The following is a 17,654-nucleotide window of genomic DNA, read 5'->3' on the forward strand; positions in this document are numbered from 1 at the left end:
TCCTACCTGTCAATATCATGAATATGGGTACTTCACTCTAGACCATGCTGGAAGAGTCTGAAGAAATTTACAGCGATCTGGAAGCGATGGCTGAGAAGTTGCAGTACCTCGCCAGCGTGTACTGTACAGAAAAGATGGCTCAGCAAGTGGCCGAACTGGGACGGGAGGCGGAGGAGTTGCGGCAGGTGATCAAACTGCGTTTGCAGAATCTCCAAGATGCTGCCAAGGTAAAAAAAAAAAAAAAAATAGTCATCATTTAAATTGAGAAGTCCATTAAAAAAACATGCCCTAGCTGTTTTGGCTCAGTGGATAAGGTGTTGGCCTGCAGCCTGAAGGGTCTCCGGTTCGATTCCAGTCAGGGCCCTGTACCTTGGTTGCAAGCTCCTCCCCGGCCTGGGTGCTGGTTGGGGCTCGTGCTGTTTCTCTCTGTCTTTCCCTCTCTCTTGCACTCTCTCTAAAAATCAATGAAAAATATCCTCGAGTGAGGATTAAAAAACCAAACCAAACAAACAAACAATGGTGTTTTATAGTGGAGGTATAGTGCTCACCTCTGCTGAGCCTTCTTGACTGTGATGCTATTCTTCACCTTGAACTTGAACTTCAAGTGCTTAAGTATTGACATTCGTATTGCTTTTCCTCCGCAGGATATGAAACAATTTGAAGCAGAGCTAAAACACCTGCAAGTGGCTCTGGAGCAAGCCCAGACAACCCTGGCTTCCCCGGAAGTGGGACGCCTTAGTCTCAAGGAGCAACTCTCTCATCGACAGGTGAGCAAAATCAATCCAGGGGAGCTGAGTGGGGACCTAGATTTTAAAAAGAAGAGAGTGAGGAAAAATGATGTTTAAACTCAGTTATAGTCTTAGCTCTATGTGCTAAGTGTTTTTCAATATATATTTTTTATTGATTTCAGAGAGGAAGGGAAAGGGAGAGATAGAAACATCAATGATGAGAGAGAATCATTGATGGGCTGCCTCTTGCATGCCCCACACTGGCATGTGCCCTGACCGGAATTGAGCCATGACCTCCAGGTTCATAGGTTGATGCTCAATCACTGAGCCACAACTGACCAGGCTCTAGGCATTATTTTTTGTAATATTTCTTGGAAAATCTTTATAACTTGTAAACACGCTGTAATTTGTCTCTTGCTTGTGAGAGAAAGTCTTGGATGTAAATGTGTGAACTCTGCACTGGCACTTTCAGCACCTGCTGTGTGAGGTGGAGTCGCTGAAGCCGAAGGTCCACGCCGTGCAGACCTGCCAGAGCGCGCTCCGCATCCCCGAGGACGTGGTCACCAGCCTGCCGCTCTGCCACGCGGCCCTGCAGCTGCAGGAGGAGGCCAGCCGGCTGCAGCACATGGCCATCCAGCAGTGCAACGTCATGCAGGCATGTGCGGGGTCCCCACACCAGCCCAGCAGCAGCCAGGGTCATGGCTCCTTTACTGAGCTCGTGTGGGCTCAGCCCTCAAAACACACCCAGAGTGTTAAATGTGACAGCTTGTTGTGGTTATGTAAAATTAGGGAATGAAATGCTATTATTTGGATCACCCACGAAAGCCTGGGGAAAGCTCTGTAAAAAATATCTGTTGGTGAACACTACCTTTTAGCGATATTTTTAGAAGAACAGCTTATAAAGGTTAATATTTTATTCAGCCATATTTTTACCTTGTTATTCATCTGAGAATCATCTAGAACCTTGTAATATGACTTTATGGTCAGCACATATTACAGAATTTTTTTCATATTTCAGCTTATTGATGCACTAAATGCGTTTTCGTGCCTGAGAAGTGCACCCAAGTATAACTCTTAGTCTCTTTAATAAGAGAAAAATCATTTATTAGGAAAATATGATACTATTTACCTCATATCTCATTTCAATTCATGTTGCACCATTTCTTTATTATTATTTTTTTTCACTCCTCACCCGAGGATATTTTTCCATTGATTTTTAGGGAGAGTGGAAGAGAGAGGGAAAGACAGAGAGGAATATTCATGTGAGAGAAACACATCAATTGGTTGCCTCCTGCATGTGGCCTGACCAGGGTCCGGGCCTGCAACCGAGGTACTTGCCCTTGGTCGGGATCGAACCTGGGACCCTTGGGTCTGCAGGCCGACGCTCTAGCCACTGAGCCAAACCTGCTAGGGCTCATGTTGTACCATTTTTACCCCAAAATTATATACATATCCTCCCATTACATTGCTAACAGCCTCTTTGGTCAACTATCCTTGTTCTATATAATATCTTATCATTTGTTAGGCAGTATATTCCTGGGAATACACGTCATGCTGAAGTAATTTTTTATCCTCTACTCCCGCAGCTGCCAAGTGCCTCACATATATAGTCAGTATTCTTAGATGGATAATAATTGTGTTTTCACACTGTTCCTACCATGTCTGACCATGATGTTGCCATCTTCAGGACAACGAATAGGGGACGATAGAGCATCTCGCCACTTCATTACTTTGACTTCCTGAGTAATTTGGCCACATGTTTTAGAGAGAAGGTTCAGAAATATCTGAGCAAAGCTGAGGCTTTGGATCACCTAGGGATTTTACCCATCATTTCTTTATTCCCCATCTTCTGATAGGAGTTCAGGCTGTAGTTGGCTGACAGCAGCACAGCATCGCTTCCCCAGCTATTGATATGGAAAGATAAGGCTGTGGCCTCTTTTCCCCCACAGGAGGCTGTGATGCAGTATGAACAATATGAACAAGAGATGCAGCGCCTCCAGGAGCTGATAGAAGGGGCCCACAGAGAGATCGAGGACACGCCCGTGGCCACCAGCAACATCCAGGAGCTGCAGGCCCAGATTTCTCGGCACGAGGTGAGACAGGAGCACAGGAAGGGGGCTGGACACTGGCTGGATTAGAATCTGTGACTGGTTTCCAGTGAATGAGAGAGAAAGGTTCTCCCTGTCCCGCACATACGTGTTCGGTTCTTGGGCAGTCTCTTGGGCTGTCTTTGCATTTTGAGGCCTGCTAACATGAATCTTCCCCCCTCCCCTTTTAATATGTTTTCATTGATTTTTAGAGAGAGAACAAGGGAGAAGAAGAGATAGAAACATCGATGAGAGAGAAACATTGATCGGTTGCCTCCTGCAGGCCCCCTTCTGGGTATCAAGTCTGCAACCCAGGCCTGTGTCCTGGGAGGGAATCGAACCTTTGACCTCAATCTACTGAGGAGGACACTCAATCTACTGAGTCCTGCCCGCTGGGTGAAGAACTGGGTTTTTTTTTAGATGATTTCCCAAGCCCTCAGATCTAGTTCCTCAAAGAAAACAGATTCTAATCTAGTATTTTGGGCTCCGAGTTAGTTTTCACTGCAGCAGGATCTACCTGGGCTACCTCATGGCCCAAAAGAAAAGAATGATGGGCCCCCAAAACGAATGACCTGCCCAAGGTCATGGAGCCAGTTCCCAGCACAGGCAGCTGCCACCGACGGTTCTGGCTCCTGATCAGAGATCTGCTCATTTTGTCACACTCTCCGCGCCCTCCCCGCCCCTCCCCCCAGTTCTACACATCCGTGTAGACAAGCGTTAGCTTTGTCATGGGATTTAGAATAAATCTTCAAATCAGTGATGACCTAGCCTGGGCAAGGCTCATTGTATGTATAAAACAAACACAGGAAGGAAAGTGCCGAGAGGAGTAAACCTGATTTGCGATAACATAAAAGTCTGGAAGAATGCTTCTTCCTGTACTTGCAGTCTGCTGCTAATAGAACTAAATCTTGATGAGAGTCTGATTTCCATACGGATAACTTGAGCTCGTAGAATAACTGATAACTGATTCATTTCCCATTTTTTTTTCTGTGATTTTTCGAACGTTGCGTGTAATGAGAACATCATCCTGCCACTTGCAAATCATAGGAGAGAATACGCAGGCCTCTTGCTGTCCACCTGGCCTAGGCCTGCCCCTGAGTGCAGGGGGGCAGCCACAGAAAGCAGCTCCCCTCAGAGCAGCCACTGCTCCGGAAATCCCCACCATGATGCTCATCCTTTATAATCGTTTTCAGAAATAACCAGTAAAAATTAAAAATACACATGCTTTCTGAGAATAGGGAACAGGTCAACCCAGTCAGTGCTCCATTCTAATAGAGCAGACTTGACCACCAACCCACAAAGTTAAGGGGGGATAGGCAGGCTTATCTAACGGAAGAAAGTTCTGGAGAGCTAATTCTGCACTCAGTCACAGAGGGTAACTATATAGTGCAGATTCTCATGAGCATAGGAAATCAATGTCTTTTGGAGACCAGAATTGCATTTTTTTTTAAATCTTTATTGTTGAAAGTATTACATATGTCCTCTTTTTCCCCCCATTGACCCCATCTAGCCTGCCCCACCCCCACCCCAGGCCTTCCCCACACTATTGTCTGTGTCCATGGGTTATACATACACTGAGTGGCCAGATTAGTATGATCTCTGAACGCATAATAATTTGGCCACTCAGAATGTGTGTGTGTGTGTGTGTGTGTGTGTGTGTGTGTGTGTGTGTGTGTATATATGTATATATGTATATATATATATATATATATATATATATATATGGCCTGGTGCATGAATCCGTGCATGGGTGGGGTCCGGCCAGCCTGGCCAGGGGGAGGGGACATGGGTGGTTGGCTGGCCTGCCTGCTGGTCGAACTCCTGGTCGAGGGGACAATTTGCATATTAGCCTTTTATTATCTAGGACAGTGGTTGGCAAACCGCGGCTTACGAGCCACATGTGGCTCTTTGGCCCCTTGAGTGTGGCTCTTCCACAAAATACCACAGCCTGGGCGAGTCTATTTTGAAGAAGTGGCATTAGAAGAAGTTTAAGTTTAAAAAATTTGGCTCTCAAAAGAAATTTCAATCATTGTACTGTTGATATTTGGCTCTGTTGACTAATGAGTTTGCCGACCACTGAGCTAGGATATACACTGAGTGGCCAGATTATTATGCGTTCAGTAATCTGGCCACTCAGTGTATATGCATACAGGTTCTTTGATCTCTTGAATTGCATTTTTAACAAACAACTCAGATGAGTTTTACACACAATAGAGCTGAGAACTGCTTAGGCAGTGGGTGTTTACTGTCAGCGTGGGCACGCACTGCTACTGCAGTCTGGACGGGCAGTGATCCTCCATGTGGGCACAAAGGGCGGAAGGACTAAGACTCATTGTGCTTTGCTAAGATTCCTCTCACCTACCTGATGGGGCAAGCCACTGTAAGAATGCGCAAGGATTTGTCCTATGGGAACAGAATTCAGGGAGTCCAGTGAGCTGGTAGTTGTCTTTTATATGTGCCTGTTAACTAATTATTAATAGAGTACCCATGTGTTAGGCATGAGACCAGATAGATAGTAAATAGCTACTTAATTGCTACTGTATTTTTAAAACCTGTTAGGTTTAATTAAGTATCTACCAGCCCTCGTAGGTAAAGAAGTTATGATTTCTACTTTTTAAATCCTTGCTTTAAAAGTCCCTGTACTGTTCTAGATCTCAGAAGAACTGGCCAAAGTAACTAACAAAATGGTACACATCCATATACACAGACATATGCACACAGATATGTCATTTTGTTATTGTTGTCATTTTGTTTGTTTCTGAACTTCAAGTTCAAAGCTCTAGTTTGAATGTCAGTGTTTTTAAAATGAGTGTATGTACATATATCTGTATATACGCACTCATTTTAAAGACACTGACATTTAATATCTTTGCCATAAACTGTTTTGTACAAACTTTTTAGACAAAGGAGCCAAATAAGAGGAATAGGAAGAAGTAATGGTGTTGCAGTTTTAGGAATAAGTTTTAGAATATACACTTTCACTTTTTAAAAGAAGTATACAGCTTTTAAGTAAGAATATCATTTTTAATATTATAAAATTAAAGTTCTAATTTATTATTTTAAAATTTCAGTATTTTAGAATTTTAAGAGCTGTGTGCTCTCCAGAATATATTTTCAATAAGCTCCTGGTAAAAGTTTTAAAACCCTCTATCTCTGAAGATAATTTTTTCAACAAGAAACGTGTTTAAAAGCTATGAAATTTGAGCTGAATAAGTTCAGAGCTCTAGTTTGAAGCATCAGAAACATTTGAGGCATGGTAGAGAACATGAGGGAAATTTTGATGAATGCAAAAACATTTTATTTGGGGAGCAATCTGCATTTAAAAAATTAGGCTTTCATATGTCACATTAAGCTTATTTACAAAAAAACAACTCCCAAGGACACAGGAATGGCAAGCAGTTTGCTTACTGCCCAGGTCTGAACAACTGACTGCTCTATTTGAAATATTCAGCAGAGAGCTGAGCTTTGCATTTTTTTTTGTAATTTTAGTCATCACATGACCTGATTTCCATGGCATGAACCATCTGGCAGTGACAGATTCTTTAGGCGTTGGGAAGAGAGTGGCAGGTTCTTCAGGTTACATAAGTTCCTGACTGCGCACGCAGCATCCCTCCGGGTGAGGCTCCCTGGCTGGAGCCGGGGTGTCCTGCCCGCGGCTCGCAGCCCGTGCGTGGTCTGGCTCGGCTCGGCTCGCTCGCAGCGCTGCAGGCAGGCTCGCTGCCTTCCACCCCGCTGCCGCCGCCGGCACAGCGCTGCCACCTCATTGGCCAGCCCTGGAGGAAGATGAACGCTACTAGCTGTTTCCTTTTGATGCTGCTCTGACACTCAGGGGGTGGGAAAATGTTTCCCCAGGAGCTGGCTCAGAAAATCAAGGGCTACCAGGAACAGATCGCCTCCTTGAACTCCAAGTGCAAGATGCTGACAATGAAGGCTAAGAACGCCACCATGCTGCTGACGGTGACGGGGGTGGAGGGGCTGGCGGAGGGCTTGGACCGGGAGCTCCTCCCAGCCACCTCCGCCCACCCCGCTGTGGTCATGGTAAGTGAGGGTCAAGGCCAGGTTTGCGGGGCGCCCAGCACTCTCTCTCTCTCTGACTGCACCCTGGCTCCTGGCTCCATGTTTACGCCGGCTTATTTTAGGGATCAGAAGTGAGGAACAGGCTCCTGAACTCTCAGCTGCATTTGGGCCAGAGCCAATATTTGACACTGTAAACAGTGACAGTTGACATACATCTATTTGCTTGAGACTACTGAATTACTTAACATGCCAAAGGTCGGCCCTGCATTTGTTTATAACTGAGCAAGAACACGGAGAGGCTCTAAGTGTTTAAAAACAAAACAACAAAACCCTTTGCACAGTTTTCTAGTGTTCTGGGGGATGAGAGAATCCTGCTGCATGTATTGTGTGTTTTCCAAGTTAAAACATTGGCTGACTGGATATGTGTGTTTAGTTGTAGAAATGTTTGGCAAAATATAGAAACAGGGCTAGTATTAGAAAAATAAGAAAATAGAAAAGCCAAAGCTGAAGCTTTGGATTAAAATAAAGAAGTTCCACTAATTTCTGCCTGCATTATTTCCCCCATCACTTCGCATGTAAGATGCATGAATTATCTGGGTAACTCAGTGTTTTCCAGTGCTGTGTATTTTCCATACATATGTGCTGTGCCACATCCAGTGCATAGCCAACACTTAGGTGATGTATCCCTTACAGTGCAATTACCTTCTCAGAATATATGAAATTTGAGATGTACACAAAAATCCAAGCTTCATTTGATAGACCCTTCCATCATGTGTACAATTCATGTTTTTTTTTAATTATTTATAAAGGTACAAACAATCGAGAAAAGGAAAATAAATTAGAGAACTATTTCATCGACCACAAAACTTTTATTCTGATATGCACCTCCTAGCCCTGTTTTTTTATAAATGGTTCCTAGCTTCATGTTCACCTGCACCACACTTAAATCCTAACACAGTGTGTATGAGATATGGGTCTCAGTCATTCTACCCTTTGTCCTAGTATAATTATCTCTGTTTGACCTATGCCTGACCAGGGCTTTTGTTACACAGCTAATTGATTCTTATGTCCTCTGGGCTACCTTTTGTGTGACAGATGACTGCAGGTCGCTGTCACACTCTGCTGTCACCTGTCACTGAGGAGTCTGGGGAGGAAGGAACCAGCAGTGAGATCTCCTCTCCGCCTGCCTGCCGCTCCCCGTCTCCTGTGGCAAACACCGAAGCTTCTGTGAACCAGGTACCTACCACCTGCTCGGGGGCCCCCCTCGCTGGGTTCTCTGGATGGCTGCAGGATTTCATTCCTGTCGGACTGAGGGTGTGGATCCTGGACTTTGAGGAACATATCATGAGGTGTGACAGTTGCACAAGCTGTGATTGTCATGTGAGACCACTCCTGGCTTTACAGGTCATCTCCTCTCCAGGGCTCCTGGCAATGAGATGAGCAAAAACTGGGTCACAGAAATGATAGCTGGAGAAGGCTCTGTTTTAAGGCATGTGGCTCCGGTGTCTGACTGCTCTCGGTAATGGCGTCCTGCATCCTAACAGAAAAGGAAATGTTTATGTCACCCGTGTAAAATAACGTGATTCTATTGCTATGTGAACATGTATTGAAGTTAGTTTTCACAACAACCAGCTCAGATTTTTAAAAATAATATATTTTTATTGATTTCAGAGAGGAAGGGAGAGGGAGAGAGACATAGAAACATCAATGATGAGAGAGAATCATTGATCAGCTGCCTCCTGTATGCCTCCTATTGGGGATTGAGCCCACAACCCAGGCATGTGCCCTGACTGGGAATCGAACCGTGACCTCCTGGTTCATGGGTCGACGCTCAACCACTGAGCCAAATCTGCCAGGCCCAGCTCAGATTTTGAAGCTGGAAAACTTCGGTTCGTCATATCTTACTTTTGTTTCATTTACTAATGGTCATCCAATTTGAAGGGCTGGCTGCCAGTTTATATATATTAGAATGCCTAAGTAGATTTGAGCTTTTGCACTTATCATTCAGTAATCTTAAATTTTATTTTATTTTTTTTAAACCAGGAATAATGCCCAGTTTTGAGATGCCTTTTATCACATTATATTAAAATAGATTCTATAAAAGTATGTCAAAAGTTTTCATGGAAATATTAGATAGAAATAAAAAAGACACTAATACAATAATCAACAAATTTTAAGGCATGTTGAGTAATACTACCTTTTTCTCATTTAGCCAAAACAACTAAATGTTTTTTAAAAAATTGTGTTACTATAAAATTATGTAAATAAAAAAAGTTAATAAAATTATATAAATGTTCAAAGAGGTTTAGCTGTATTATCAAGGAAGAAATATTAAACAGAGCACCCGTGCCAGTGTGGCTCAGTGGACTGAAGGGTCCCTGGTTCAATTCCAGTCAAGGGCACATGCCTAGGTTGTGGGCCCAATCCCCAATGTTGGGCATGCAGGAGACATCCAATCAGTGATTCTCTCTCATCATCGATGTTTCTATCTCTCCCTATTCCATCCTCTCTAAAATCAATAAAAATAGATTTAAAAAAATATTACACAGAGCAAAGGCTCTATTAACTATATTACAATTGATCGTACTTTTTTAAATTTTAAAGCAGAAGCATTCAAAATACACTGAGTGGCCAGATTATTATGATTTCTGAACACATAATAATCTGGCCACTCAGTGTATGTGTGTGTATGTGTGTGTGTGTGTACGTACGTACATATATATATATATATATATATATATATATATATATATATATATATATTAGAGACCCGGTGCATGAATTCATGTATGGGTGGGTGGGGTCCAGCCAGCCTGGCCAGGGGGAGGGAACATGGGCAGTTGGCTGGCCTGTCTGCTGATTGAACTCCTGGTCGAGGGGACAATTTGCATATTAGCATTTTATTATATAGGATATACACTGAGTGGCCAGATTATTGTGCGTTCAGAGATCATAATAATCTGGCCATTCTGTGTAGGGTTTCTGTGATAAAGAAAAACCCCTCTCCCCCCAGAAAGGAGAATACAATTGAAGAAGCCTTTAGCTAAACTGTTCTCTTGGTTAAAATCTCTGTAGCTCTAGGGCAGTTACAGTTCATCCATCCATCAGCTACATCCTAAGTGCCTTTTCGGAGTGAGAGCTTGTGCCGCGTCCCAGAGATGCAGCAAAGGGGAAGATAGTGGGGCTCCCTGCCCTCCAGGCTCTTGTAATCTACAGAGAAAGATGGCGGTGGGACCAATAATAACAAAAGTGATGAGAGGAAATTGAAAAACAGCACAAATGGGGAAGTTCAGGGTGCTCTGGAGGATTTGGGGAACTGTTCTCCAAGTTCTGATTTTAAAATATGCATTACTCATTCTTTGAAATGTTCTTTCCTGTGGTCACATATTATTAGGGTCAGAGAAACATGGCTGCAGTCAGCTGTTGATTGTTTAGAAAAAAACATATGCTTAATATTCTTAAAACTAGAGGCCTGGTGCACAAATCTGTGCACAGGTGGGGTTCGGCCTGCCCCCGATCGGCCCCCCCACCCCAATCGGGGACCGGGCTGGCTGGCCAACCTCCCGAGGCCCCTCCCCCCAGCCGGCCCGGCCCCTGATCGGGGTAGGGGGGTCCAATCCGGGGCAGGGCTGGTCGGGGGGAGGAGCTGCAGCAGGTTGGCCGGCTGGCTCTACCCGCATCGGGCCAGTTGGCCAGCTGCAGTGTGCGTCATAGTGACAGGTCATTCCTGTCGTTCTGGTCCCTTGGCTTTTATGTATATAGATTGGACAATAAACACTGACCCTGAGACTAACCCTGTGGGAAGAATATCCATTTTCTAAAAATATAAGTCTCGATGCTGCTTCTTGTAAAGTGTCTTTCAAAGGACATGAAAGTGTCCTGTAAATGATAATTATTTATCATAATTATTTTAACTGTCGAGCTCAAGCTAATGCCCAAATTGTGAGACTATGCTTTATCTTAATCCCACTTGTCACCTCTCTCCATCAACGGAAACTATCCATTAAATCATATTGTTAACCTGACATATGTGATACTAGACATTCTTTCTTTTTAAATTTCATTCAGTTTATGTTAGGCAGCCTTCTAGGAGGAAGCTATTAAAAAGCAAAAGTATTATGCTTGGTGTTGCACTAACAAATTGACCCCATCATTTACGGCCACATGCCATTCTTCTACAGTAATATAAGTCAGGGGAAAAGGAATAAATACAGCCCTAACCGGTTTGGCTCAGTGAGTCAAGTGTCTGCCTGTGGACTAAAGGGTCCTGGGTTCAATTAGGGTCAAGGGCATGTGCCCGGGTTGCATGCTCAATCTCCAGTAGGGGGCGTGAAGGAGGCAGTCGATCATTGATGTTTTCATCTCTCTCTCTCTCTCCCTTCCTCTCTGAAATCAGTAAAAATATATTTTTTTTTAAAAAAGAAAGAAAACGAACAAATACAACATGGCCAGTGAAGCACTGGATTCACAAAAGTTTGTCTTGAAACTGGGAAGAACAGTTAGAATCCGCATGCGTTTCAGTTTTCCGACTCAAAGCACTGTACAGAATGTGCACAGCTGCTTTATCCAGGCGCAGCTGTTTAAAAAGGTTTTGTGCTTGCTGCTCCTGTAAGTAGAGCTCCGTTAGGTAAGGAGCGGATCGCCCACTTTCGGGGTGTTCTGTCTCTGACAGTAGCTGTTAGCTGAAATGTGGTTCCAGTTTCACCCACTGGACTAGAATGAAGGAAGCAGCCCCAGGATGGGCTGAGGCTCCTTGGTCCCGGCGGAAGCAAGCCAAGACTGCAGCTCCTGGGAGAGCTGAGGAGAGCACAGCTTTGGAAGGGCGATCGCATAAGGGTTGGGGCACTGGGCTCCAGGTTAAAGGTCAGCGCAGCTCCCAGCTCTCCCTCCTCTAAGCTGAAAGTCCTTGGCAAGTCCCTCAGTCCCCTCATCTGCAGTGGGAAGCAATGCTGCCACTTGCACAAAATTGTGAAAAAAGTTTAAATATGATGTTAATCGTGAAAAGTACCTTTTGGACTGGAAAATGGTGATGAAATGGTAGCTATAGTTTTCTGAATTTATTTCCTTAGGAATCTACTGGATAATAGCTCTTGGAACTTAGGCACATAAGTCACAGAGACATATTTCTCAGGGTGATTCCTCAAAATGACCAGGATTGCCTTTATTTGGTAGCTACTTAAAGCACTGATGGATTTATTTTATTGAATCTATGTCATCCTCAAATAAGTCCAAATTATTCATCTACAAAAGGTGATATATGTTCAAATCCTTAAAACACACACACACATAATAGTTCTCATTCCTGGCTAGCAGGCCTGAGCCGTATATACACACTCATAATCAAACACAAAAGCACCAGAAAAAAAGATATTTTGATAACAAATTTATTTCATTCTAGCTCTTTTAAGAGCCTTTTAAAAATTTATAATAGAGCATTTAATTAAAAATGTTTACAACACTTAAAGCAACTTTTCCCTTGAGGATAGTAACAGTATATACATGTAAATAAAATAATAGATTTAAAGAAGTACTTTGACATGGATGATTCATGATGTACATGTATGTCTACCTGATATTTGCCACACAGCAGGATGTGCTCAGGATCAGAGTCAGAAGGCATTTCTCCTTCATGGGTCTCCCAGCCTGAGAACAGGCAGGTAATTACAGTAGATCGGGATGCGTGCTCTGACAGGGAGCACCTAGAGAAAGCACCAAAGCCAGGCTGGCATCTAGTGTTGGTCAAGGATGGCACCTTTAACTTTAAGACAAGAGTACAAGTTAGGCAGTTGTGAAGTTTTTCAGGCAGAAGGAACCACAGGTAGGAAGGGGTGGTGTCAGGAAGGAAAATGGCCCATCAAGGCAACTGCAAACAGTATCAGTAGGATTGGAGAACTAGATTTGGTGGAGAAGGAGAAAGAGAAATGAAGCTGAGAGGAATGCCAGAAACACATCCTGAAGGACCTTGGATGCCACACAAATGAATCTGAACTTGATCCAGGAGCTAATAGTTAACTGTTGATGGAAATGGACTAGAAGCTATGTACAGAAGTGAGTTTTAGATGGATCCACCTGGATGGATGTGGACAGTGGAATGGAGATGCACCAGTTCAGAGCCAGGGAGGGAGTTAGGGACAGAGTTGCTCTCCGAGCCAGGCCCAGACTTGAGCTGCAAATGAGAGAGACAGCAGGGGGACGGTGGCCACCTGGACAGCTCCTCTCCACATACAGGAGGCAGCCTCTCTGTGAGAATTGCTGTGGCCTCGTGGACACAGAGTCCAGGCTTCCCTACCTTCTGATTTGCAGGAGGAACCGTGAATCTGGATTCTTACGAACTCTCCCTGTCTCGGTGAAGAGGAATTTAAACGATTTAAAACACTATATAAACCAGGCTGCATGTGTACAGGCTGCCAGTTTACAACCCGGGAATCGGGGAAGGCGCTATAATGACAATTTGCATCAATGCTGTGCCAGGGGCATGCTCAGTAGAATGTCATTTTTACATAAGCAGTGGGTGATAAGGGGAGAAGAAATAGCAAATCAATATCAAGTCGATAGCTTAGGTGAAAGACAGATAATGCTTTATCATTTGTTCCTAAGTTCATTTGTCACCCTGGATTTTATTTTAAATGTTGAGCTGAAAGAGACCGGGATATACACATTCAACTGTATATGTGAGTCAGGACTTATAAATACACCCACGTTTGAGAATGAGCGGAGAAAAACTACAAATGAGAAAGACTGAATGACTAGAGAGCTGGGTGGAGAGCAGAGAGATGAAAGGAAAGCGTTTCCAGAAAGAATGGCCAGTGGCATGGATGCTGCTGAGCGGTCAAGCCAGAGAAAGGCTGGAACATACTCCTTTTATTTCGTAGGGAGGAGCCACTGATGATGAGGCGAGAACAATTTCAGTGGACTTGTTAGGACTGAAGCGCAACTGGGCATTTAGAAGTTGATTGAGGGTGAGAAAGTGAACCTATCAAGTGTAAAGAAGCCGCATTACGAACTGAAAGGGAGGAAAGTAAGAAATGGTGATTACAAATGTGTATTCAGGTATATGCACATGTAACGACCCATGAATGAGTTGTGAAATTTCTAATATATGATACTCTGCAAGAAAATCATTATGAGAGAAAGACTGTTTGCAGGGGTTTTCAGGGGCAAAAGATTTGACTCTGTGTGCTGAGGAGAAAGTCAGGAGAGAGGGAGAGGTATTAAGGGACCGAGCCCTTGAAAGCAAAGGGGTATGGGATTCTGGGAGGGTTAGCCTTAAGCAAGGAAACTGGCCAGAATAAGATAAAGGTGAGTCTGAATCCAGACATACTTTTGGAAATTTAAGAATTTTAGGAGTATCTCTTGGGTGGCTTCATTGCGTGTCTGTATGCATATGTGTGTGTGGGAGCACGCACATACATGCATCCTGTAAAGTAAAATTATATTGAGTTTTGGTTGGGGTTTTCCAAGTGGGTGAAGCAGAGTTCAAAGGGACACAGGAAACAAAGGTGTTGGCAAAAGAAAGGTTTAAGTAACTTTAGCTGTCACTGGTGCACGTGGGCTGAACCAAGTCAGTGCTGACAGGCTGTCATGTTCAAGGGTGTGGAGGACTGAAGTGGGTTGGAGGCGCATGAGGATGAATGAATAAGAGCTTTCCCAAGCACTCGAGAATACCGAGGTCACCGACCAAGGAGGTGACAGGGCTAGGAAAGGAGAGGAACCCGTCTCCATGTCCTAGTGCCATCAGTAAATATTAGAGACTTAACTGGGGCCTCGGCAACAACAATGTAATTAGGTCTCCTGGCCCTTCACCTAGGACTGTAGTGAATCCTCAGAAGCACCCCGTGCTGCGCAGAGGAGGGACTGGTGCAGGAGATGGGAGTGACTGGCCCCAATTATATGACTACGTAGGAGGAGAATGCCAACTGGACCTCAGGTGTCCTGACTTATCAGGGGTCAGACTGCTGTCTGCATTCATGCCACTACAGGACCCTGCTTCTCTCCCGTACTGACCCCAACCACCAGGCCCCTTCCTGCGATGGCCTTGGTTTCTCAGGCAGCTGGGACCTTCTTTACTACATTTTACCAAGACATTATTATCCATAAGGTTCAGGTATTTAAAATTAACATAATTTTCTTTAATAACATAACTGTAAAAGGAGTGAACTTTATAATGGCAATACCCAGAATCTAAACATTACTCACCAATTCAATTTCTATTAATATACAGATAAATAACCACAGAAACAATTGGGAACTTATATGTCTTGATATAATAGATCCTATTGTTAATATTAATAAAATATGTAATATGACTTATAACCCAACAAATAAAAATAATTCAAGGGTCTAGTTTTTTATCATTTTTATCATTTTTTATCACTGATTACATTTTTGTGTACTTTCCAGGAATTGATTAGAAGGAAACCTTTTTTTATTTGTTTCTTAGAGTGGTTTTGACTTCCCCATTATTTTCTCCCTTTTTAAAAATGAAAATATTTAAATTAATTTCCATGAAGAATGAGCTCTCAAATATGGAAGCTCTGGCTACCCCTGAAAAATTACATTCTGTAGATTTAACTTTACTTAAAGCAAATTATTCATAACTTTAAGCAATGCATTAAGCAGAATTTTAGAAAATGTTCAGAAAAGATTACTTAGGGTTTTTGTTTTTTTGTTTTGCTATAGTCGTTAATCTTTAAATACATATACCACTATTTCCATTTTACCAAATACAAAATAAGAATGAGTTTTCACAACTTTTATTGCTAAATTTGTTTTTTTACATAAACTGAAATCCTAAAGCAACTATAATGTGCTTTTTGATATGACCTCTACATTCTTCTTGCCACAAGAATTTACTCACTTTAATAGTCTGTAGCCCCACCCTAGCCGATTTGGCTCAGTGGATAGAGCGTTGGCCTGCGGACTGAAGAGTCCTGGGTTCTATCCTGGTCAAGGGCACATGCCCAGGTTGTGGGCTCAATCCCCAGTAAGAGGCAGCCAATCAATGATTTTCTCTAATCACTGATGTTTCTATCTCTCTCTCTCCCTCTCCCTTCCTCTCTGAAATCAATAATAATAAAAAAATAGTCTGTAGCCCCTGGGACAGGTGCGAATCCTCCCCCTGACAGACAGCACGCAGAGCATGTGAGCCTACCCTCTGTCTTCCCCTTGACTCCAGCGCTGTGCTTTGCCCACACAGGATATTGCTTATTACCAAGCCTTGTCTGCCGAGCGGTTGCAGACAGATGCCGCAAGGATCCAGCCCAGCGCGCTGCCATCCCAGGAGCTCTCGGAGCCAGGCCTGGAGCCCTCCGCAACCGCAATGCTGGACAACCTGCAGCGTTCCTGGGAAACTTTAAAGAACGTGGTAAGTCGTTGAAACGTGGACCAGACACCGCTGACCTTCGTGGTTGCCTTTTGCAATCCACACAGAGCGTTTACACATGCTGAACACCCCCTGTTGGGCCACAGTGGGAACGCAGTGAGGAAAGCAGTGTCATAATCTAGAAGATAAGGGGCGAGGAAGCGTGTGGTAATATCCCTTTTCTGCTGTAGATCAGTGAAAAGCAGCGCACGCTCTACGAAGCTCTGGAACGCCAGCAGAGGTACCAGGACTCCCTCCAGGCCATCTCCACGAAGATGGAGGCCATCGAGCTGAAACTCAGTGAGAATCTGGAGCCGGGCAGGAGTCCAGAGAGCCAGATGGCTGAGCATCAGGTAAAAATAGCAGTGACTTCAGTTTCCTGCATGATTTCATAGGTGCCCTCTTGTGACTGGTCACCGGCCAGCATGTGTGGGGAGAGCAGACTGACTTTTTTTACTGTATCAGCTCTCGTGGAGTAAACAAGGTTCCACATGGTGGTGGTTTCCACTCCTGCCTCAGGGGGGGATCGAAGAGGGAAAGAAAGCAATTCAGACCTTGAATCTAATGAAAGGATGCTGCATGCATTGATGTTCCTTTTTTATTTTTATTATACAAAGTGCAGTTCCTTTTATTTTTTAAAAATCTTTATCGTTGAAAGTCTTATGAATTTCCCCTTTTTTCCCCCATTGACCCCTAACTGCCCGCCCAGGCCACCTCCTCCCCAGGCCTCCACCACCCTATTGTCTGTGTCCATATATGCATACAAGTTCTTTGGTTGATCTCTTCCCACCCCTCCAATCCCTCTTCCTTCCCTCCCTCTCACCTTTCCTCTGAGATCCTACCGTCTGTTCCATGCTTGTATTTCCTTTATTTTGTTGTAAACCGTTGTAAGAATAAGACACACTTCCATCTGCCTTCTCTGGGTATTGTTGTTCTAAGAAACTTAACCATGTGCCCAGCACCTCCCATTGTCACGTAAGAGAATAGCTCTCAGACTGCAATGGGCAAAGAAACAGTTGAAGAATAAGGGCTTCTAAGTTATAATCTGGTGCTTGTTCTTGACCTGAATTCCTTTTTAAAAGATTACGTAAACTAGGCAAAGCTATAACATTCTGTGAGAAAGAGACAATTATATCAACCTAACTCAGAAAGCTATTGTTTAAAATACATCAGTTTAAAATGCATGATAAGAAAGCACATATGTTAAAATCTGGGTCACGCTTTGGCGTTTTATTAGGTGCACTATTAATGCACGATCAGGTATAACGGAGGGGCAAGGGTATGAGGCATGCATTCACCTAAATATTGTCACCATGATGTGGGGAAATGCTGCCTGTCCCTTCCGGAGCCCAGGGGTGTGTGACAGCCCTGTAAAAAGCAGAAGAAAAGGAAAATGTTTTTAGATGCAAATTAAGAGCTATAAAAGCATGCCATGCTATGTGTATCTATCATACTGGGACG

The 17,654-nt window shown here is 43.7% G+C and overlaps 1 protein-coding gene across 6 annotated transcripts in view; it reads left to right on the forward strand.

Moving 5' to 3' along the window:
- The window catches only part of SYNE1 (spectrin repeat containing nuclear envelope protein 1), a 400,736-nt gene that overhangs the window by 245,552 nt on the left and 137,530 nt on the right, over nucleotides 1–17,654 (forward strand). For 5 of the 6 annotated variants that reach the window (XM_080663595.1, XM_080663598.1, XM_080663597.1 and 2 more), the window contains exons 88-95: nucleotides 42–227; nucleotides 645–767; nucleotides 1,201–1,383; nucleotides 2,678–2,821; nucleotides 6,668–6,853; nucleotides 7,928–8,068; nucleotides 16,029–16,196; nucleotides 16,385–16,546. In XM_080663595.1, coding sequence (XP_080519721.1) covers nucleotides 42–227; nucleotides 645–767; nucleotides 1,201–1,383; nucleotides 2,678–2,821; nucleotides 6,668–6,853; nucleotides 7,928–8,068; nucleotides 16,029–16,196; nucleotides 16,385–16,546 — 1,293 coding nt within the window. Of the gene's footprint in view, nucleotides 1–41; nucleotides 228–644; nucleotides 768–1,200; nucleotides 1,384–2,677; nucleotides 2,822–6,381; nucleotides 6,854–7,927; nucleotides 8,069–16,028; nucleotides 16,197–16,384; nucleotides 16,547–17,654 lie in introns of those variants that run through there. The other variant, XM_080663601.1, reaches the window with a different exon arrangement.

Source organism: Plecotus auritus, assembly GCF_963455305.1.
Source record: "Plecotus auritus genome assembly, chromosome: 4".
Lineage (NCBI taxonomy): Eukaryota > Metazoa > Chordata > Mammalia > Chiroptera > Vespertilionidae > Plecotus > Plecotus auritus.